This window comes from Hemiscyllium ocellatum, chromosome 3 (genome assembly GCF_020745735.1).
Source record: "Hemiscyllium ocellatum isolate sHemOce1 chromosome 3, sHemOce1.pat.X.cur, whole genome shotgun sequence".
Lineage (NCBI taxonomy): Eukaryota > Metazoa > Chordata > Chondrichthyes > Orectolobiformes > Hemiscylliidae > Hemiscyllium > Hemiscyllium ocellatum.
This window is the reverse complement of record NC_083403.1, coordinates 134,859,825-134,883,425: the sequence shown is the minus strand read 5'-3', so window position 1 is coordinate 134,883,425 and position 23,601 is coordinate 134,859,825. Positions and strand designations below refer to the sequence as shown.

The window sequence follows — 23,601 nt, the reverse complement described above, 5'->3', positions numbered from 1 at the left end:
AGACAGTTCTCAGCGCAGCTCACACCTTCAGTGCATTGCCTGGGCCGACATAGCACCAATCGTTAAAAGTTCACTTGAGAATGTAACTTTAAATGTTCTGCAATATACATGTGAAAGAACTGAAACCAACGTGGTCATTCTCAAAGATGAGAGACTTAACAAATAATCCAGGTCTTTTTCAAGATATAATTTCAGTTACATCACACTAAGCTTTTGCTATAAATTCTGTATCTTACGATCCTCTACTCCACAACCACCTGATGAAGGAGCAGCGCTCTGAAAGCTAGTGCTTACAAATAAACCTGTTGGACTATTACCTGGTGTTGTGATTTTTAACTTTTACAAACAATTTCACAAACATCATTACCGACACTAGCATTTTTACTTCAAAATTACTTAATGGAATTTGTATTTCCCAAATAATGTTGTATTTGAGCTCAGGTTTTTGGATTGTTATTGCAGGTGTTCAGATATATCTATACTACCTGTCAAATTGTTCACCCTACCGGTTTTCTTGACAAAGTTATAAAGGCACCAGGTGAAGTTGCAGCTCGTCATTACCGTGGGGAGTGATTTGATTGATCTGTAATATCGCTTCCATGTTTATCAGTATCCTTGTGAAATGGTGAATTGTTTTGTTACAAATCAGAATTCCTTGTTTGTAATCGGTCTTTCTTGTTGCTCTGAATTAATGCAGTCTCCATCAATTAACCATTAATTGAAGGAGCAACATATTTATGTGTTGGGAAAACTTTGGATTGATTTGGATTGGTGATAAATGTTGACCTGATTGAGGACATGCGTGACTGATGGTGCAGTTTATGATATATGGTCAGGAAATAATGTAGCAGTGATGCCATTACACTGTGGTGATGCTTGCTCACAGTCCATACTCATCATTTTGAAACCAAACCGACTATCATCTCCTTTATTACTTCCAGATTGTACAAGTACGCCAAAGTCTTCACAGGGTAGGTGAGCCCAAAACTAAAGGGTGTAGGTTTAAGGAGAGAGGGGTAAGATTTAAAAGGGACTGAGGGGCAATCTCTTCACACAGTGTGTGGTGCCCTTGTGAAATACGCTGGCAGAGGAGGTGGTGGAGGTAGGTGCAATTACAACATTTAAAGTTCGTCTGGATGGATATATGAGTAGAAAGGCTTTAAAAGGATGTGGGCCAAATGCTGGAAACTAGGACTAGATCAGTTTCCGATACCTGGTCGGGGTGGACGAGTTGGTCAGAAGAGTCTGCTTCCATGCTGTAAAACTCGCTACAGCTAGTTCAATAATCTAGCCATTACTCTATTCTACCCTAAATACAATTATAATTCTACTCCAGTTGAAGATATCCATAAACTATTGGGCAAAGCAGTTATTAATTCTTTTTGTTGCTAATGTTTTAATATATTTTTGTCTGACCTGTTCAATTTTGGAAGTACAGAATCCGGTATCACATTGCTAGTTGAAAAGTGGTGCCTCATCAAAGTGGTTGTTTCTCATGTGTGAGCCTCAGGGATTTTGGACAAGTGACAATCAATGGATAGCCATCAAGAATAGAAAATGTGTAATCATTCCACATCTCCCCTGGGACTTGTTGTAACATGGATTCCAAGAAAAATCGTGAGCTTACTATCTTGACTACAGCAGTAATCAGTGTTGTGACTTTCTGTTCTGTGTGACGGCTACCTCTCCTTTTAAATGTTTTTTTTGCCCTATTTGGATTCAAAAAATTTACATTGTTCTGTCTGACTATAATCAAAAATAGTCAAAATTAACCATTCCCTAGTATAATATCAGATTTTGACATGCAGAATGCAACTTGTAAAGTATAATCTGTAGTTCTCATTCAGATATATGCCTGACCTTGGTTTAGCGTCCTAGAATAGTTTAGTACAGCTATGATCTTGATTTGCATATTGGATTTTTACCAAGCTTGTTCATTAACTGTCTGGCATCAGATTCTCGCTTCCTTTTGAAACTGAGATTTTGATTCACGCTTTATGGATATTTTCTAATTTGCTTGTTCAGAGATGTTCCTGCACACTCTTGAGATAGTGGGACTTGAACTCAGGCCTCCTCATTTAGCAGTAAGGACATTGTCACCGTGCCACAAGTCCCTGATCAAGATTTCGTATGATTAATAATGCAGCTAATTAATAAATTATGCAGTTATTCATCTGATTGGATCACTTTGTTAGTTATCCGCTTCCATGATTGTTACTTAGAACACTTTATTGAATAGTTAGTATTTGATTAGTAATATCTTCTTTGTAAGAATGACTCTGTAATAAAAACAGTTGAATCACTTCTTCATCTGTAAGCAATAGAGGCTCATCTCTAATTTTCATTGGTAACAGTTTTTCAGTTATTATTTGAACTGTTCCATCACTTCAGATCTTCAGCTTATTACAGCATTAGGTTAAATTGAAATTTTCTTGTAAATGCCATTCTTTGGTATGGTACTGGTTTGTGTGCTTTTATAAAATATTCCCTTTATGACCATTTAAATGCTGCTGTTAACCGATTTATAAAGTAAATGGCTCAAATCATGCAGAAAGGAATATAAAGTGAACATTTTGAGTAATCAGCCACCAAATGAATTAAATTCAACCAAGTTGCCTCATTTGACTTAAAAATGAGCCCATTATCAGATTTAGGTACTTTGCCCATTCATCTGCAGTTGCTGTTTGAAAATGGTACAAAAAGGGGAACTGAATGCTCGTAACCCCCAAGACCAGAAGCAAGTGGAAGGAAGTGATTTGCGTTGGGCCACCTGGGTTTGCCATTATTTTGCAGCTCATCTCACTGTTTCACTACAAGGTTGATTTTAGCAAAATCAAATCCGTTATTTTAATGACAGTACCTTGGAACATTCGAGCATTTATACTATAAAGGTGCATTAAACCTGCTGTACAAAGAACAGTGTTGTTACCCTTCTCATTTTCCAACGTATGGAATGCTTTTAGTACTTGCATTCATTTGGAAAGATATTTGGAAAGCTATGTATTTACTGAATGAAGATAATTTCCTTTCTTTTCTTGCCTTTCTTCTAAGTATAAGAACTGGTACTTTTATTTAAATGATAAATTATAGGTGTGACTGTGGAAGTCTTTCAGATGCACACTACAGTCCAAAGTACCTTTTTATTTTTGCTGCTATATATGTTTAATTACCTCTATTTCCCTTCGCCATGCTATGTGGCAAGTCAGTATTTTTTTCCCAGAAGCTGCAGTTTACTAACGTAATTAGTCAAAATTGGCCTCTTCCAGTATCATTAATTTGATGTCTGGTGTAATGTGAGAATCAACTACTGAACAATATAATGTGTTTTAACATGGAGTCTCACAGGCCTATATTTTCTTCACTGTGTAAACGAAATCTGTTCATTTTCATAATTTCCCTTAACTGTGTGATCCCCTGAAGTGATTTCTTACTGTTTTATAAATACTGATATGGCAAGTAAGAAATATAGAAGGAAAAAAATATCGTGAAGTGTTTGCTTATTATCAGTAATGTGTTGCGTACAAACAGTTGTTGTTTTGCGCAAATAGGTCTTTCAACCAATTTGGCTTGCCAGATCTGACAATTTCAAATAGAGGTTTGCCTTTCCAAGGTCTTTCTCCTGTTTGGTATTAGACTGCAAGGGGAAGAGAAATTAAACCTTTCCTTGTGAAAAGGAAAGCATGAATTGTTTAATGTCACATTTTTTAAAATGGGCACTTGGTCCAACAATTTTTCAAATATGCACAAATCTTCAAATCTCCCAGAAGCATTGGGTTCACAGTCTCTTGAAAGTGAAGATGCTGGTAGATCAGATAGTGAAGAAGGTTTTTGGCATGCTTGCCTTTATTGTTCAGTGCATTTAGTCTAAGGAGTTGGGAGGTCATGTTGTAGCTGTACAGGACTTGGTTAGGCCACTGTTGAAATATTGCATGCAATTCTGGTCTCCCTATAGGATAGATGTTGTGAAACCTGAAAGGGTTCAGAAAAGAATTATAAGGATGTTGCCGAGGTTGGAGTGTTTGAAGTATAGGAAGTGGCTAAATATGCTGGGGCTGTTTTTTGAGCATCGGAGGCTGAGGGGTGACCGAATAGAGGTTTACTAAATCATGAGGGGTAAGCAGGTTAAAAATCACACAACACCAGGTTATAGTCCAACAGGTTTAATTGGAAGCGTACTAGCTTTCAGAGCATCACTACTTCATCAGATGATAGTGGAGGGCTCAATCCTAATACACAGAATTTATAGCAAAAATTTGCAGTGTGACGTAACTGAAATTATACATTTGAAAAATTGTCTGTTGAGTCTTTCATCTGTTTGTTTGAATGCCATGATAGTTTCACTTCTTTCATCTGTAAGTCACAAAGCCTTTTTTTTAAAAAGTTGCACTCTCCAGTTAACTGTTAACAATGGGTGATAGCTGGACAATATGTTGAAGGTGTTACCCCCCGCCGTGTTCTGTCTATGCCATGATGTTTAGATTGATTCTAAGCTAAAAAGTGAGATAAGAGTTTTACATGAAGTTTACATGAATTCATGCAGTTTTAGTGTATGGATAGGGTAAATAGACAAGGTCTTTTCCCTGGGATAGAAGAGTCATGGGTTTAAAATGCGAGGACAAAGATATAGAAGGGATCTAAGGGGCAACTTTTTCATGCAGAGGATGGTGCTTGTATTTATTTAGGATAACTGGTTGGCATGTATGGGTTGGACTAAAGGGTGTGTACGACTCTAAGCCTGAAGGACAAAAGACTGCACTGGCACTGAAAATGAACCATTAGAAGAGTGAAGTTAACTGGCAGTTATTAACATAATCTAATCACATATTAAAAGAATGGCTTTGAAATGAAGATTTAAATTGCTTTGGCTAGTTTACATTGTACCTCACATTGTAAAAACATCTCCAGGGTGCACACACCAAACAGCCTATTGTCCTGTGGCCAACCACTTCATCTCCGCCTCGTACTCTGTGAAGCACATGCAAGTCCTCGGGGGGTCTCAACTGCCAAATCCTAGCCACCCGATGCCTGGAGGAAGAATCCCTCATTTTTCACCCCCCCCCCCCCCCCCCCCCCCCAATATCCCGGATCAAACCATCCAACTTGGCACCACCCTCTTGAACTCCACAAACCTGTCCATCATCCTTCCTACCTATCTGCTCCACCCTCTGCTCTGACCTATCCCTTTCGCGTCCCCACCTATCCTCTTCCTAGCTAAGTTAATCATATGGCTTTGGACTGGAGTCACATGTAGGCCAAACTAGGTAAGAATTTCCTTCCCTGAGAGATGCCAGTAAGCCAGATTATTGTTTTTTTTTCAGGATGAATAAGTAGTAACATTCCACTATTACGCTAGCTGTTTATTCAGATTTTTATTGAATTCACATTTCACAATTTGCTATAGTGGGGTTTGAACCCAGACTGCCAGAATACTAACCTGAGGCACTGGATTACTAGTTCACTGTGCCAATAATTCCCTGTATCCACTTTGGCTAACTGTAAGAACTGGATATATGTCATATATTTACTGATTTTGATGAAAGTGGATATACAACATCCAAATTTGAGGATAACCCACAAATAAGTGGGAAGGCAAGAGGTGAGAATGACAGAGTTTACAGAGGGATACAGACCGGTTAAGTGAATGGGCAAAAATTTGGCAGGTGACGTATAATGTGGGAAAATGTCAGATTATGCATTTTGGCACAAAGAACAAAGTAGCTGAACGTAATTTAAATGGAAAAGGACTGCAGAAAGCCGCAGCAGAGGGGGATTTGGGAATACTTTTTATACTCCTTTTGAAATAAAGGCTCACATTCATTTGTCTTCCCTATTACCATTGAATTTAGATGTTAGTTTTGTGGTTCAGGCAGAATTCCTGCTGGACAGACTATGCATGCAAATATTCCTGGCAAGTCCTCCCATGATTATGTGCACTCAATCTAGGACCTACATTCACTGCACTGGAGAAGAAATTAAAAGTGACCATGTACCTAAGAGCATAAGTAGCCCATTAAGTCTACTACATCATTCAATGTGGTTTGCCTGATCTAACAATCATGTCCACGTTTTGCTTTTTTAACATAATGCCCGTTTACTGACTTAAAAATCTGCCAGTCTCAATCCTGAATATACTTAATGACAGGACTCCACAACCCTTTGTAGTAAAGAATTCCATAGATTCACCACCTTAAATGTTCTCATCAGTTTTACATATGCAACCCCTTATTCTGAGATTATGCCCTCTTGTCCTAGGCTTTCCACAGGAGAAACACCCTTTTTGCATCTAGCCTGTCAAGTTCAATAAGGTCATGTCTCATTCTCCTAAATTCTGAATACAGGCCCATCATTCTGAACCTCTCCTCATCATGCAATTACTTCATACCTGGGATTAAACTCGTGAATTTTCTGTGAAGTCTGTCCAGGGGTTTTGACAAATATACCAACAGATTCAGCACAAGACAAAACTGCAAAGTTGAAGCTGTATTGTACTTCGGGGAAGATGCAATTCAATCAATTGGCCCTGCTAGAAGTTGCAGTGTTCATGTAGAGAGGAAACTTAAGAGTGAGCTGAACAATATGGAACATAATGGTATCTATCACGTACCACATGCTGTAGTTATGTTACGTCTGTGCAAAAGAAAAATGCCACAATCCGGGTATGATTGCACCCACAACATCCAAAGCAATTTCTGAAGAATTGCCTGTACAACACTTCAATATGAGCAGAATTCATTCGCAATTTCACAGGAAATAAATTCTTTTCCAAGCTGGATACGGAGTACAGGGATATTGGTCAGTTCACTCAGCAAATGAATCTCGAAGTCAATTTGCAGATGTTGCTTTCAGAGACTACCTTTTTCAGTTTCAGTCAGGATCTATTCCAGCAGCATATGGAAAGAACTGCATGTATGTGTCACCAATGATATTGGAGTAATGAGGAAAAACAAAGAATTTGATCAAACTGATGGTGGCAGTTGTCATAAAGGAGCTACCTTCAATAGCAAGAAGTGCCAGTTGAATATGGGTCAGAGGAATACTTTTGGTTCTAACTATACAGATTATGGGATCCTTCCCAATCCAGGAAAAGTCTAAGTTGTACAATACCTGCCTAGGCTGCATGCTGCTGAGATCTCTTGATTTGATTTTTTTTTACTTTCTATTGTCTTACATACTAAACTTTTCCAACGAGCATCAGTCAGAGAGCTGTTATGGAAACATTTCCAATATATACGTGGTGAAGACCATCAAGATATGTTTGAATTTTTCAAACCAGCATTGTCAACCTGTACCCTACATTACTATGATCTAAGGGAGAAGACAATTTTGGAAGGTGATGCTTCTCAGAAAGGGCTAGGAGTCTGCATCATGCAACGTGGTAAACCAATTGCATTTGGCTTCGAAGGTCTCTTAAGAAGCAGTCCAATTATTCCTAAGACTCTGGAAAATTTGCTCTGGTTCTTTATATCACAAGATGTCCTGAGCAGTAAATGATGTACTGTGGAAACCATTAGAAATTATTTGTCACAAACGAATGCAACAGCTGGACTATAACTTCTCATCAGAGTACCAGATATCATTTTGTCATCTGCTACAAAACTGGTATCAACATGAATTCCTTGGATACACTGAGCAGGTTATTAAAATAAGAATTGAAAAAGTCCACTAGACTTACCAAGTAGATAGTATGAGCATTTTGAGGAGGAAGATTAGATGAATTTTGATCAACACAATCTCAACCAACTTAAAGAAGCAACAGCTAATGAATCACAACTGAAGGCACTATGAATAATTATCATAGACGGGTGGCCTAACACCATACTTGCAGTGCCTTTGGCCATTAAGTAAAATGAAATAGACATCTCAGATTTAATTTTGAAATGAAACAAGTACTTGTACCTGAAACCCCCTCAGGTCCTTTGGGATTATATGGATATACAGCGAACAAGACGCTTGGGACAAGGTGCTGTGTATTGGCCAAGAATCGACCAAAACATTGAGACCAAATTGAGGATCTCTGAAGTGTGCCGGAGTCCCTAACCACATCAGTGTACCTGTAAACTCTTATGAGTTTCCACATTATTTAATTCCAAGATCGCAAATGATTTATTTACCATACGTGGCAGCAATATTCTCCTGGTTCACAACTGCATTATCCAAAATACCAATTGTCTGACAGTTAAAGGACATTTCAAGTCTGTCTCTGACAGATGTAATAAGTGCAAAAAGCTTTGTAATACAGTATAAAGAATAGTTGGGGTATGGAAAAGCACTGTGTGCAAGTTTGGTGAAGGGAGGTTCATCAGAGGCATTCAAGCAGACGTTGGATGATTGTTTACATTTAAATATTGTGCAGGATTAGGGAAAAGGCAGAAGGTGATCTAAAATGTCCAGAAAGCCAGTGCAGACATGATTGGCCTAATTCTTTATCATAACAATTCTATTATTCAGTCTATTCATTACATCTGAAAAGTGTCTGACAATGGGGCCACCACATACTGCCAGACCTGCTTAGGGACAGTATGCCAAATGGGGAATGAGCCAACTAATAGCTTGCTTTGCTAATGTACAGAACTGAACTGTTTCAGTGACTATGCAAAGATATTTTTGAGTAAAGTATATTTTGAAATAAAAAGTTTCATCAGACACCCAGATCCACCGGTGTTGCTGAGTGAATGGTTTGCATCATTTAAAGTGCAGGGCGACAAAACAAGATTGTCATGTTGCTGTGCTATACCCAAGAGCTACAGTTCTGCGTATAGGCTTACTGCCACCAACGAAGATCATATTTGGAAGGTGAATTAGAACAACCCTACTAAGCCATCATTTGTTTTCAAAAACCCAAGACAAACCTCTCAAAAGACTGAGGACTAAGACAGTAAATGACTGTGTTTTGTTCAAGTGCTGCTTAGTCTGTGTGGGGGTCAGAACATTAGTGTCATATCTTCTCAAGGAAGCTGTTATTCATTGATACATCCAAAGTGGTCCATAAGCTTTACAAAGCTATGACATCAAATGGAGCAACCTTGAGAAAGAACAATCAACTCTGGAGTTGTACAGTTCTCCAACTGTGCATAGAACACACAGTCACATTCAGAAAATGACGCAGAAGAACAACATGACAAACAATATGCAAGAGACCCGTACAAATGCATATTGGGAGCAGCCAATTTGTGAAGTCAATCTCTGGAAGGTTATACCATCAGGAGACCTGGACAGATTGTCAAACCACCTGTTAGTTTTTTTTTAAACCCAGTCAATTTGACGTTTCTTGTTTTCAGTGCAAATGGTTTTGCAACATTATATATATTGTCTTCATTTTGCATGTGGTTTTGTTCTGGGATGGTGGGAACAGGATAGTGTGTTGCTTTAAAAACCTGGGTGTGCTCTCAAATAACCTAAATATATCAGAGAGGTTACACCTTTCCGAAGCCATTTATGTTGATGCTATCTTCTAAAAGCTGACCAGTAATAGTGAATCTGTTAAATTTTAGTGGTAAAATAAAGCATTCATTACTATTGCCAAGGCAACAAACGGGTTCAGTAGTTTGTGACACATGCAAATGCTGCAGATGCCGGGAATCTGAAATTAAACACACCAGATTGCTGCAAATTCTTAGCAGAAAGAGATCACATCTGAAAGGTTGTTGATCTGTCTGTAGCAATAACTGGTACTCTCTTCATCGATGCCAGATGTGCTGAGTCTTTACCTTCTTTGTAGTTTGCTGCTGTTTTAACCAGGACCAAAAAGAAAGGAGAAATTTGCATTTATTTGGCACGTGACCATGGTCTTACCGATCCTAAAATGCTTTCACACCAGCTGTACATTTTGAAGTGTAGTTGTTTGTTATAATGTAGCTGTACATGTCCTGCAACAAAGTCAATGGAGCTACACCATGGGAAAAGCAAAAGTCTGTCATTCCCAGACAGAATTTGTTCAACCCCATAAAAACTAGAGGGTTTTTTTTAAGGTGCGTGGAGAAAGGCAAGTTTTTCTTTTAGAGTGGTTCATCTGTGGAATGAGCTACTAGAAAAAGTAGTGGATGTGAGTGCAGTTACATTGTTTAAATGACACTTGGATAAGTACATGAATAGGAAATGTTTGGAGGGATATGGGCAAGCACAGGCAGGTGGGACTAGTTTAATTTGAGATTATGGTCAGCAGAGACTGATTAGACTTTAGGGTCTGTTTCTGTGCTGTATGATCTTATTTGTCTTTATTATTAAAAGAAAGTCTGTGCCAAAAAATTATGCACTCCAATTCACACTTTCCAGGAGCTCGCTGTGACACCTAAATCCCGAGAGAGTCGTGACTTCCCGTTTATCCTCGGTGATGTTATGTTGACTCTTGGGGATGCTGGTACCTTTTCAAAATATTGCACCTTAAAACTGAACAGAATCACAGGTAAATAGATGCAGAGCTGTCCCTTTTTAAAAAAAAGTCTTTGTTTTTTGAGCTTTTATTCTGCAAGATTTGCATGATGGAAAATCAACCATTAATTATGTATTGCACTTGTTCAAGTGGAAATGATGAGGTTATGAGAAAATTGAGTTATCCATGTTGTTTCAACATGACATGGGTCTAGTAACCATTTCAATGACGCCTGTCCTTGCGGTTACTACTACTTGCTGTTTGCTATTTTGTTGCACAACACTATAGTGGCAGGAAAATTCCTTTCTCCTGGCTCTTTGATGTTTGTTTCCCTTTCCATTTGTTCTGTGACACGGAGGAAAAGGTTAAAAGTTTATTGAAACAAATTCAGTCTTTCAGTATAGATTTTTTTGCAAAAATACAGCCCCAAAGATTTAACTCTCTTCTGTGTTGTGTGGAAGGAAGGATGTCATCTCCATGATCTCTGCAACTGTTATTACAGGCAGTGGAATGTACTTTTTTCTGCGGAATCCTGCTTGTTCACTTGCTTCATTGAATAGACTTGGTCTAATCAGTGTTTCTGGACTTATCTGTTGTCATTATCATGCAGCCGTGTCATATCTTTCAAAAACAAATAAGTGAAATGAATGTATGGAAAAAGAATAGTTCAGAGAGCATGATGAAAGCTTATTTGATGTTCTGCACTCCTCACAATACCATTGTATACTAAACATTTAATCTGTTTGTACTTAACTGGATAGTTTGTGCAAGTGTGTAATGTAGATCACCAAAACCCATCATGCTGTTCACTATAGAAATGTGAGAAGGTCACATAACCGTTCTGTCAAAAGAAAGAAACCTTGGATTTGAATAACTTCTGCTTTATTACTAACGTTTTAATTCATAACTTGAAAAATTATAATCTAACAATTTTTTAAAATTATGATTTCATCTATCAGTCCTGCATTTAATCCTGTGACCGTTTTATTTGATTATCCTAGTGCCATAATAGATTAGATTTTTTTTTATTTTGACGTTGCTAAATCAGTTTATCAACAATCTTCAGATATGACCTCACTCCAGCCAAAGACAGACAGGAGGATGTGATGTACACCTCGATATGCCAAGTCTTGGCTTCATTCTAGCTCGAAGCCTTCATTTCCCACCTGTACCAGCCTTGCTGTTTTTAATACATGGAATATGAGGGCGTGTTGACTTTGAGATATGGGTTACTTAAATTTAAAATGAGTAAGCAGGTGCAGACCAGTCATTTTTTGGACTCTGAGGGAATCAGCATGGATATTAGAGATTGTGCCAAGTGTTTTTTCCCCTGTGCTTGGAAAAGAAAGTATCCATTTAAATTGGAGAATTATGGAAAACTGGATTACTGTCTTCAGATGTTTGTTGACCAACGATATACTATGGCTAAATGGTTTTCTTCTGTGCTAAATATTGGCATCTAATTCAGAGGGTTCTGCTAGATTTAACTAATTAGTTCACTAATGAAATTTTAGCTTATTACATAGACTGTAACCGTGGAGTCTATTCAACTGATGCTTCCCAAACCTAGTTCACGCACTCCAAACTACACCAACCCAAGCCCCCATCATCCCCAGTAGTTGCTCATCCAACAGCCCTGTCTCTGTTCCTGCCATTGGCTCTCTCTCCTTCCACCACACCTGGACTCAACTCCCTTCTCCAGATCTGATCACTCCACCACCAATCCAATTTCTTCCACAATGGAAAAAAGTTCTTCAGGCATGCCCAGGATAACATTTGAAATGATATTTCTTGTGTAAACCCTCCTGAGTTCCTATTTGTACTGAATAAGACAAGCTTTCAAATGTGAAAGCTGCTCATACGTGGTGAGATGATATGAAAAAATACTGTATACCAATGTATCTCTCTTTAGAGGTACCAGGATTGTGACCAGAAATGGCCTTCACCAGGAGAAAGTGTTTTTCTTTATGCCATGACCGTTTCCAGTATGCTAATGCTGCTACAATGACAATTAATGCCGTAAACCATTCACAAATATTTTACTGAAATTTATTCCATTCAATTTTAGCTTTTGCTTTCTGATGGAAGTATTAAAATGAACAGTTACCCATACAAAACTCATTCGAGGAATTTTTTGTAACAGTTAGCCTCAGAGCATTGACGGTAGAGTCATTGAATGAATGTTTTATAAAACACAAGTAGGTAGGTTATTCCCCAACAGGGAGTTGAAGCGTTTCAGAGGTGGATCGCAAAGAGAAATTTGAGGCCAATATTAAATTAACCTTGATCTTAAATGGCTGAACAGGCATTGGAATGACTGTTCATTTATATAGCAATGCATTATTTAATTGCTACCTCACAACTCTTGAGTAATTCAATCCAGGTACTAATTATTTGCTGGGGCAGAAACACTTTCTATTTGTGTTACTTTTTGCCAGTGCTGCAAATCTATGCCTTCTGGTTGTCAACTGTTTTATCAACAGGAATATTTACTCCTTTTTTTAAAAATATATACTGTGTCCTAGTCCCTCATGATTGAGTATATCTATCAAATCTTTTTTAATAATGTTTCGCCTAAGATGAATAGTTTCAGCTGCTCCAACCTATTCTCATAAGTGAAGTTTCTCGTTCCTGCAATCGTTGATAAATTTTCTTCATCTTTGTTTTCATTTCCTTCCTATTTTTATTTGTGGAAACAAATCCACAAAATGACTGACAGGTTTGTTCTTTAATGTAGTTTCAAAGTCTGAAGTGACCAGAAATTGCACCATAGTTCCTGTTTGTATAAGGTGACGGTTCTGAAAGGGTTAATGCTGAGAACTACATTTAGCTCTACCTAATCTGGTGTCAGAAGTATTTGTGTGGAGAAAGGCAGAACATCTCCAGCTCTCCAAGGGGATACACCTGTTCTTGTAGTCTCTTTGTTGTCATGGGGATTATCATGAAAATTGTACCTGAATGTTACCATGCAATAAACAAACTATTGTTTGAGATGGGAGCCTCTTCTCTTTAGAGTGGTTAGTGGTTGTCCCCTTCCACTTCAGAGTAAGTAGGCCCTTTAGGAAAGGAAGATGGTAATAGCTGCCCCTGGTTGGTACCATGTGCTGCAACAGTGCTGCATACAAGGTCTGTGTTAGAAATTCACAGACCTCTAGCTTTTGGTGGTAATGCCAATTCCTATCGAGGAGTAATGGAAATTTTGAAAAATAATACTCGTGTCTGCTTGGTCAGCAGTGGTGTTCTACTTGTTAAAGCAGAATTTGTTTTTTCTAGCCAAAACGTTTTTAACATACATTTTCACAGGACTTTGAGAGCACTTGGCAAATTGGAGAACTGCTTTATCCACATCATACTCCCAATTTGACAGTATTTCAGATGAATCTTTAGAAACCTATTCCCACTTTGTCTGTTTTGCAATGGAGACTATATTTGCAACATTCCAACCTGCAACACTGCTTAAGGAAGGAGAGAGTGAGAAAACAGGGAATCCAGGTTTGTCAACCTGACATCTCCTTCTAGAACCTACAACAAATGTTATTGCTGGATATTTAAAACTAATTTCGAATGGCCAGTCGTTGTGAATTTATGAAGCAGGAATAATGTTTGACAAGTCTGAATTTGTTTGAGGATGTTATTAACCGTTTCAAGAAGGGGATGTGATGTATTTGGTTTTCTGAAAAGTGTTTGAAACACTCCTACGTGAGGTTAATAAAATTAAAGTGCATCAGTTTGAGGAAATATACTAACATGAACTGAGAATTGGTTAACGGGCAGAAAGCAAGAGTAGCAGAATGACTCTTCATTCCAGTTGGTAGTGTGAGACCAGTGGGTACCAAGAAGGGTCAGTGCTAGAGTCTCAGCTGTTCACAATCTATACCAACAATTTGCATATGGGGTTAATTGTGATAATTCACAGTTTCCAGATAATATGGGTGATGAGGATGCAAAGAAGCTTCAGAGGCTGAATGAGTGGGTGCGAACATGGCAAATGGAATATAATTTGGATTAGTGTGAGGCTCAGTCATTGTTGAATTTGGGACAGAAGATGGACAGCTTCCTCATTACTAATGGCCTCGATCTGGGGGTAGTATCTGAATATGGTGTTGAGAGGGGTGATTGAAAATGGTGGCAGTTGTTTAAAGGGCTGAATGGCCTACTCTTGTTCCTATGTTCCTAAGATCTATCAGCACATTTATCTAACGAAGTAGTTTTACGGTGTATTTGCATAGTTAGGAACTAATGCTCCAAATATTTGATTTGCAGATGATATTTTGTTACCATCTCTGTGAAATATGTTAAGCTAATGAAATTATCAACAGATCAAGTCTATAAAATTAAATGGCAGGGCTAATAAATTATTCACCAATAAAAATAAATTCATAATACTTCTTGGTATGTTTTAATTCTTGATGCAGCCGGTGAAAATGCTTTGGCTCCCTGATCCAAATGATTTTCAACATAAAGTGGGTATTGAAAGAATGCCTTTGAAAGTAATGTTCCTAAAATGTACATAGAGTACGTTCAGTGTTTTTCTCTTTCCCAAAAAAAAAGGATTCATTGTGGTGTTTATTTTCTCTGAATTTATGGTGCCACTGTATTGCTTTGATTGGCATTCTAAGCACACTATCAAACAACCAAAGGCAAAGCTTTGACCTAGATTTTATAGTGAATTCTGCAGAAATAGATCACATTTTGCAGCTCTTCAGTAATATTTTTGTGCAGTGCCCAACAAATTTGGATATTCATTCAAAATGATTTACTTATCAAACGTTCTTCCTGTAGTTTGAGTTTCAAAGAAATTTCTGGCACACAGTTATGCTAGTTTCAATGATACATTCTGCCTGTTTTTGTAATTGCAGTTAAGACTTGTTTGTGAATGTTGATGGTTTTGTTTGGATGAAGTTTCAGTATCCTGTTATTGTGTTCTGTTTGTTTAGAACTGATAAAATGTCTTTCCCTATAGGTGGGGGAATAATTCCCATTTTAATGTGTATTGAAAATATTTGCATCATACGAACATAAATCACTAATTACTGAACTTTAAAAACATTGAACATTTTGGATACCCTTTTGAGTTTTATTCAGTGGTGCTAGCATTCTAAGTGCACGTCTTATAGGAATGAGTCTGTTCCATGCTTATAAAAGCTGTTATCAAAATGTACAAGTTTAATATTTTGCCAAAAATGCATGGAGTCTAAATTGGCATTAGAGCTGGGTATGTAGAGGTCATGAAGTCATGTATCTTTTGTCTGAAACCACTCATTAATCTGCTTAAAATGATTGGGTTGATATTTTTGATAAAATAGTGGGCTCACAGTCTTTCTTTGACGTAACCACAATGCTTTGTGACCACAACTATTTTATTATTTGGGGGGAAAAAAAAGAAGCTGGCTCAGCTTTTTGCCTTGCATTTATCAGGAATGTCACAAGCATACAACCATTGAAAAAGGTACAGTTGTTTATTTTGCATGAGAAATGAGGTGCCACCTAGCTCCTGCATAGACTGTGGTCAAGCTGATGCCATGGAAAATGCACCAGAAAACAGTAACCCAGAGCTTTCATTTAATTTTAGACCGACAAAGCAGCTTTGGAAGAGACATGAGGCATGATGTGGAAAATGCACTAGAAACAACCCAAACACAACACACACTGCATCTCTATCTGTACTCTCAGACAGTCTATGGTTATTAGAAAAGGTGCAATGCCTGGATATTCCGTTTGTCTGCAGAGGGCATGTTCCTGTATAGGAATATATAGCTTTACGCCAAGTGTAAATAAGCTGTACTGTGAGTCTGACGGATATTTCAGATTGCTTGTCAGTGTAATTCTTGGCGCACTTGGAAATGTTCATTTCGTGCTGCCCAATTGCCCCATCTAATGTTAGACACCACATTGAGTATTGCAGGCACAGGCTGGCTGAGTATGGTCAATGCTCTGCCTGTTGCAAACAAACAGAGATATGTTGTTTCGTATGATCCGCCAGCCATTGGAACATACAGCCTACATATCTGGCATCACATTGGCACTGATGTTTAGGTACCACATTACCCATTAATGTAGTAGGTGAGGCATCTTTTTAAGATTACCTACAGTGTGGAAACAGGCCCATCGGCCCAACAAGTCCACATCAACCCTCTGAAGAAAAACCCACCCCACTATATTTACCCCTGACTAATCCACCTAACAATATGGGCAATTTAGCATGGCCAATTCACCTAACCTGCACATCTTTGGACTGTAGGAGGAAACTGGAGCACTCAGAGGAAACCCACGCAAACTCCACACAGACAATTGCCTGAGGTGGGAATTGAACCTGGGTCCCTGGCGCTGTGAGGCAGCAGTGTTAACCACTGGGCAGACGATAGCATCATGTTAGTGCTAAAAACCACCCTTATTGCTACTGCACATCAGCACTGTGAACTCTTGTTTTTGCCACCTTTATTTTTCTAGGGTAACAGAGGTATGCATACTCATAACCAAAAGTCACAATGTTGTGCCCATTCAAGAGTTTGCATGGTATACTGCCAGCAATGATCGGATTGGGTTAGCCATTGTCAATTCCTAGGTCTCTGAATAAAATGAGATGAAAGATTAGGGTGTTTTTAACATGTGCTCTGTTATTGTCAAATCAACCAGCATAGCATCTAACTGCTTCAAATCTTATTGGTGTAATTAATACTCTTTGTTCCAAACATTTAGTGCCTTCATTGAGAAAACCTTTTTCTAATTTTTTTTTTCTTTTCCAATAAGTGTATGCCATCTTGTCCTAATTGTTTAAAAACAATAGTTTGGCTCCACATAAATTTCATCTCTTAATTTGTGCATAAATTTAAGGCCATCCTTTGATAGCGTATGATGTTGAATCTTTCAGAATCTCAGATACGATGTCCAAATTATATTTGGGCTGAATGCTTTGAACCAGATGTATGGGATATTAGTTTAAGCAATAATCTGGTCCAGGGTTGTAAGATAATGTATTTATAGGTAATTCTTTTATGCTCCATTCCAATATTTACTCTATCAATGCCTGTGTAAAGTAAGCTTAGGAGAAAGTATTTCTGCTTCAGCAATTGTACAGCATTCGATAATGCCTCTGGTTGAAAATTGTAGTCACAGACAATATGTCTTGAATTATTTTTGTTTTTCTGTCTACTATGGCTTCAAAGACAATTTTGTGGTTTCTGCAGGAAATTTGCAGAATGGAAAGAAGTTTGATTCTTCCAGAGACCGAGGCAAGCCTTTCAAGTTCAAGTTTGGCAAACAGGAAGTAATTAAAGGTTGGGAAGAAGGCATAGCACAGGTATTTACTGTGTGGTTCTGTTTTTGTAAAAACTACACCAAATAAATTTTTAAAAAACACTATGGCGGTTGATGACTTTAATATACCTCTATATAGTACAATAAATTCAATAAAATGAAACTAATGAGAAAAGATCAATTAAGGAGCTTGTTTTATTACTGTCCAAGTTTACATAGTATCAATGATGCCAGTATGTTACAAAATAATCTTTAAGTATATGCGTCCAACTTAAAAGAATCATAGAATTACATCAATCCCTACAGTGCAGATAGAGGCCATTCAGCCCATTTGTGTCTGCACCAACTCTCCAAAGAGCATCCTATCCAGATCCACCATTCCCTGTAACCGTACATTTCCCATTGCTAACTCATCTAGCTTGCACATTCCTGAATGCGATGGGTAATTTAGCACTGCCAATCCACCTACGTACCTTTTGGACTGGGGCGGGGGGGAACCGGAGCACCCAGAGGAAACCCACGCTCACACAGGGAGAATGTGCAGAGAAGAATGGGAACAAGTTATCTTTGGAAAATAAATGTGTTGGTTGGCTACAATTGTGTAAGTGGGTAATTTACTCATAAAAGGTATTTATGTATGTGGGGAAGTAGAGGTCAACAGAGTTACAGTCAATCTAATTGAATATTTTAAAGAAACATTTTGCAGTGGGCAATATAATGTTGATAAGACCGAATAATGAACAGTCCAAAGACATACAGGTTAGATGGATTGGCCAAGCTAAATTGATCTATATTGTAACAGGGATGTGCAGACTGGGTGGGATGCTTTTCGGAGGGTCTGTGTGGACCCAATGGGCTGTACTCCAGGGATTCTAGAACTGAACAATTAAATGTTAATGGTGCATATTCCTTGGTTCAAGTGTACGATGAAATCAATTCTCACTTTTTAAGACTTTTTTTATTAGCATCTAAACAAGTAGAAGGAATTTTTTTATTGAATAAGATTATAACCAAATAAGATCTTTTTATTACAATTACAGATGAGTTTGGGACAAAGGGCAAAACTGACCTGTACTCCCGATGTGGCATACGGTGTAACAGGTCACCCCGGAGTCATCCCAGCCAATGCCACCCTTATCTTTGACGTCGAGCTGCTGAAGTTGGAGTGAAGAATTCCTTCGTTGATATTTGGTTTCAAGGTATGTAAGTTGCTTGAAGTTACTGAATTTTTATTTAATGTTGCACAATTTTGTCTCAGCAAGATTTCATCTGAAACATTTTATTAAGCTGTAACCTCAAACTATGTGCTCACTTAGATATTTTAAATATACCAAGGCAAGAGCCTTATGTCGGATAGAATTGCTTACATGTGCATACGAAATGAGTGCTAGAAGCATTCAAACAGCGACTGATCAATGACTTAGAGCCATAGAGATGTACAGCACGGAAACGGACCCTTCGGTCCAACACGGCCATGCTGACCAAATATCATATTCTAACCTAATCTAGTCCCATTTGCCAGCACTTGGCCCATATCCCTCTAAACCTTTTCTGTTCATATACCCATCCAGATGCCTTTTTAAATGCTACAATTGTACCAGCCTCCACCATTTGCCCTAGCAGCTCATTCCATACAAGTACCACCCTCTGTGTGAAAACGTTGCCAGTTAGGTCTCTTTTATATCTTTCCCCTCTCACCCTAAACCAATGCCCTCCTAGTTCTGGACTCCCCTACCCCAGGGAAAAGACCTTGTCTATTTACGCTATCCATGTCCCTCATGATTTTATAAACCTCTGTAAGGTCACCCCTCAGCCTCTGACACTCCAGGGAAAACAGCCCCAACCTGTTCAATCTCTCCCTATAGCTCAAATTCTCTAACCCTGGCAACATCCTTGTAAATCTTTTCTGAACCTTTTCAAGTTTCACAACATCTTTCCGATAGGAAGGAGACCAGAATTGCACGCCGTATTCCAACAGTGACCTAACCAGTGTCCTGTACAGCTGCATATGACATCCCAACTCCTGTACTCAATACTCTGACTAATGAAGGAAAGCATACCAAATGCTGCCTTCACTATCCTATCTGCCTGCGACTCCACTTTCAAGGAGCTATGAACCTGCACTCCAAGGTCTCTTTGTTCAGCAACACTCCCTAGGACCTTACCATTAAGTGTATAAGTCCTGCTAAGGTTTGCTTTCCCAAAATGCAGCATTTCGCATTTATCTGAATTAAACTCCATGTGCCACTTCTCAGCCCATTGGCCCATCTGCTCAAGATCCTGTTGTAATCTGAGGTAACCCTCTTTGCTGTCCACTACACCTCCAATTTTGGTGTCATTTGCAAACTCACTAACTGTATCTCTGCTCGCATCCAAATCGTTTATGTAAATGACAAAAAGTAGAGGACTCAGCACCGATCCTCGTGGCACTCCACTGGTCACAGGCCTCCAGTCTGAAAAACAACCCTCCACCACCACCCTCTGTCTTCTACCTTTGAGCCAGTTCTGTATCCAAATGGCTGGTTTTCCCTCTATTCCATGAGATCTGACCTTGCTAATCAGTCTCCCATGGGGAGCCTTGCCAAACACCTTACTGAGGTCCATATAGATCACATCTACTGCTCTGCCCTCATCAAACCTCTTTGTTAGTTCCTCAAAAAACTCAATCAAGTTTGTGAGACATGATTTCCCATGCACAAAGCCATGTTGACTGTCCCTAATCAGTCCTTGCCTTTCCAAATACATGTGCATACTGCCCCTCCGGATTCCCTCCAACAACATCGACGTCAGGCTCACTGGTCTATAGTTCCCTGGCTTGTCCTTACCACCTTTCTTAAACAATGGCACCACATTAGCCAACCTCCAGTTTTCCAGCACCTCACCTGCGACTATCGATGATACAGCTATCTCGGCAAGAGGCCCAGCAATCACTTCTCTAGCTTCCCACAGAGTTCTCGGGTACACCTGATCAGGCCCTGGGGATTTATCCACCTTTGTGTTTCAAGACATCCAGCATTTCCTCCTCTGTAATCTGGACATTTTGCAAGATGTCACCATCTATTTCCCTTCAGTCTATATCTTCCATGTCCTTTTCCACAGTAAATACTGATGCAAAATACTCGAAAGCAATGATAACATGAGAAAACATTTTAAAAATGCAGCAGTAGTTAGCATTTCGCAAGGAGTGGTGAAGACAGCATTACACAAAGTCCCAAACAATTTCTACGATTGCAAGAACATTTGTCAGTTTCTGGGAACTCGGCCTCTCAACACACAGACTGAAGCACTGCCTCGCGCATGTGTCTATATTCTTGGCCATTTTTTTTTCATAAATGGCCCAGTAAAGTGCTGGGAATACTGAAACGCTTACTTTTGCAAAGGGCTGTGTAACTAACTGTTACCTTAAAAAAAAATCCAGTTGCTGATGTTTGAGGTGCTTGTTTCTTTGTTTTTTACCAGCATTTTCACATGTCCTTCAGTCCAGGTAAATCAAATACACTTATCTCTTTGATATAACATTTTTGCGAGGCTTTGAAATCGTCTTCAAATAATCTGAAATTTGGATAATCGATATTCAGATAGTTGATGTTCCTCTCTAAATCTTTTCTGGACCCTTTGAAGTTTCACTACATGCTTCTGATAGGAAAGAGATGGGAATTACACACAATATTCCAAATGTTGCCTAACCAATGTCCTTTACAGCCACGATATGACCTCTCAAGTCCTATATTCGATGGTCTGACCAATAAAAGGAAGCATACGAAATGCTGCCTTTACTATCCTATCTACCTGCAACTCTGCTTTGAAGGAGCTATGATCCTGCATTCCAAGGGATCTTTGTTCAGCAATAACCCCCAGGACCTTACCATTAAGTGTATAAGTCCTGCTCTGATTTGCTTTTCCAAAATGTAGCACTCGCATTTATCTAAATTAAACTCCATCTCGCACCCCTCAGCCCACTGGCCCATTTGATCAAGATCCCGTTGTACTCTTGAGGTAACCTTGTTAGGAAGAGTGCTAGAAGTCAGGATATTGGATTAATTTAAAGAGTGATTATACCCTCTAAGGGGAAGACAATAGGATTAGTACTTTGGAAGGATGCGATCATTTGGCAGAACAGTTGCCTTCATCTGAAGCTCATCTGCGAACTAAGGTGCTGAAATTTATCTCTTGCTCCTCAGCACTAATCCACTAACGGTGCTAATGGAAGTGAGGGAAAGGTTTCTGATTTTTCTCTGCTCCCCAGCTTGAGTAACAGCTACGAGATCTAACATCTTAACAACTATGCAATTATGATGTTATTTCTGTGCTAAATAAATGCACTATCACACTGTTGAATTGCTAGGGGAAAAGAGTGTATCTGTCGGACATTTGTGAGAGGACTTTTATCTGTGAACTAACTTCACTTGTAGCAATACAGAACCAGGAACAGGCACAATGACTATTGTTTTGGGTGAAATGCTGGGGCACATTTGTTCTTGGTTTTTAGGCAAGCAATATTCCAAATTACTAATATAAATAAATAATGATGAATTAATATTTTGCACTACTTATTTTCCCAAACAACATCATCCGTGTTGGCTGCAGACATTTTGAGAGCTTTTCACCTGAGGCTATGAATACATTGCAAACCTCATACTAATGAGGAAGTTAACACTAGAATGTAGTTCATCTCATTAATCTGTTACTTTGATTAATAGGTACATCATTTTCCCCTGTCCACTTAAATTGTCCATCATGCATATTTGTCTTCATTACCAAAGAACAACATTTGGCATGAGTTTACAGGCAAGTCTTTTAAAAATGACAATTTTTAACTATTATGGGAATAGTTAGATTCCTCTTTTTATTTGAAGTTGAAGTTTACAACTAAAGTTAGATTCCTTGAATAAAACTTTGGGATGCTGATGCTACAGGCATGAAAGTGATATTCGCCGGTTACTAAATAATAATTTTATTTCTTCTTTTAAAGGGATGCCATAGGGAGTCCTGGGTATCAATACAGTGGAATCGATCTTCAAACTGACTTCTGTGAGCCACTGAAGACCTTTTTATGATATTGATTTTAAACAAAAAGAATCCTGCCTAGCTACCTGCATCCTGTTTATTTTGCTCTTGCTACTTGGAATTGTTAGTTTTGACTACCAGTGTTGTTAATTTGTAGATCCTTTGCTTATGGGACTGATACTTTGTTCTTTTTAGTTTTTGGTCTGTTTTGATTGCATGCAATATTTAATGAATTTAAGTAATTTCTAAAATATTTGATGAAGTTGACCTAACCAGGGTCTAACCTAATTTTTGAATAGCAAATACCTAAAAGGCATACAAAGGTTTTATAAAATTAAAATAAATGTGCATTCATAAGAAACTGCAGGACCTGTATTTGCCAGTCTTGCACTGAAGCAAGAACTGATGTAAAACTTGATTGGTTGTTGAAATAAAAAACAATTTAAAAGAAAATACATTTATATCGTCCCAGCTAAATGTATGGTTCCTTTTTTTTAATCTGTTGGGATAATTTTTGTGATTATTGATTTTAATCTTGAATTCTAGCTAAACTCCAGAAGCCATTAGTTTTGTAATGTATGCACACTTCAGAAAAGGAACCGGAAAATCGAGCATTCCAGATTGGCTTTACAAACAATTTGGTACCCCCCAGTAATTAAATACACAACAGTGATTTATTTACATGTGAGAGAAAAATGCGACACAGACTGTTGTGCTGTGTTCAAAATTAGGTTTTTTGGCTCAAATGCCATGAGATCGTGACGTATCAGACAGAAAGTCTGAAATGCAGAAAAATGATTTGCTTTACTTCATACTGGCAAATTTTATAATATGACCTGCTCTCTCTGCACCTCACTTCACCTCAGGAAATCAGGAATTGGTAGCCTCAATCATTTCCTTTTTCTGGCTTGGAAGAATTGCATGGAAGCAAGTAACACGTCGAAAGGAGGAGAGGGATACAAGAAATT

General features: G+C 38.4%; 1 protein-coding gene across 1 annotated transcript in view; it reads left to right on the top strand.

The window, feature by feature from the left end:
- Positions 1 to 23,086, top strand: part of fkbp1b (FKBP prolyl isomerase 1B) — a 30,211-nt gene extending 7,125 nt beyond the window's left edge. Inside the window, exons 3-5 of the mRNA XM_060853628.1 lie at positions 17,557 to 17,669; positions 18,667 to 18,825; positions 22,599 to 23,086. Of these exons, the coding sequence (XP_060709611.1) occupies positions 17,557 to 17,669; positions 18,667 to 18,795 (242 nt within the window). The 3' untranslated portion in view covers positions 18,796 to 18,825; positions 22,599 to 23,086. The remainder of the gene's footprint in view (positions 1 to 17,556; positions 17,670 to 18,666; positions 18,826 to 22,598) is intronic.
- The last annotated feature ends 515 nt before the right edge of the window (positions 23,087 to 23,601 follow it).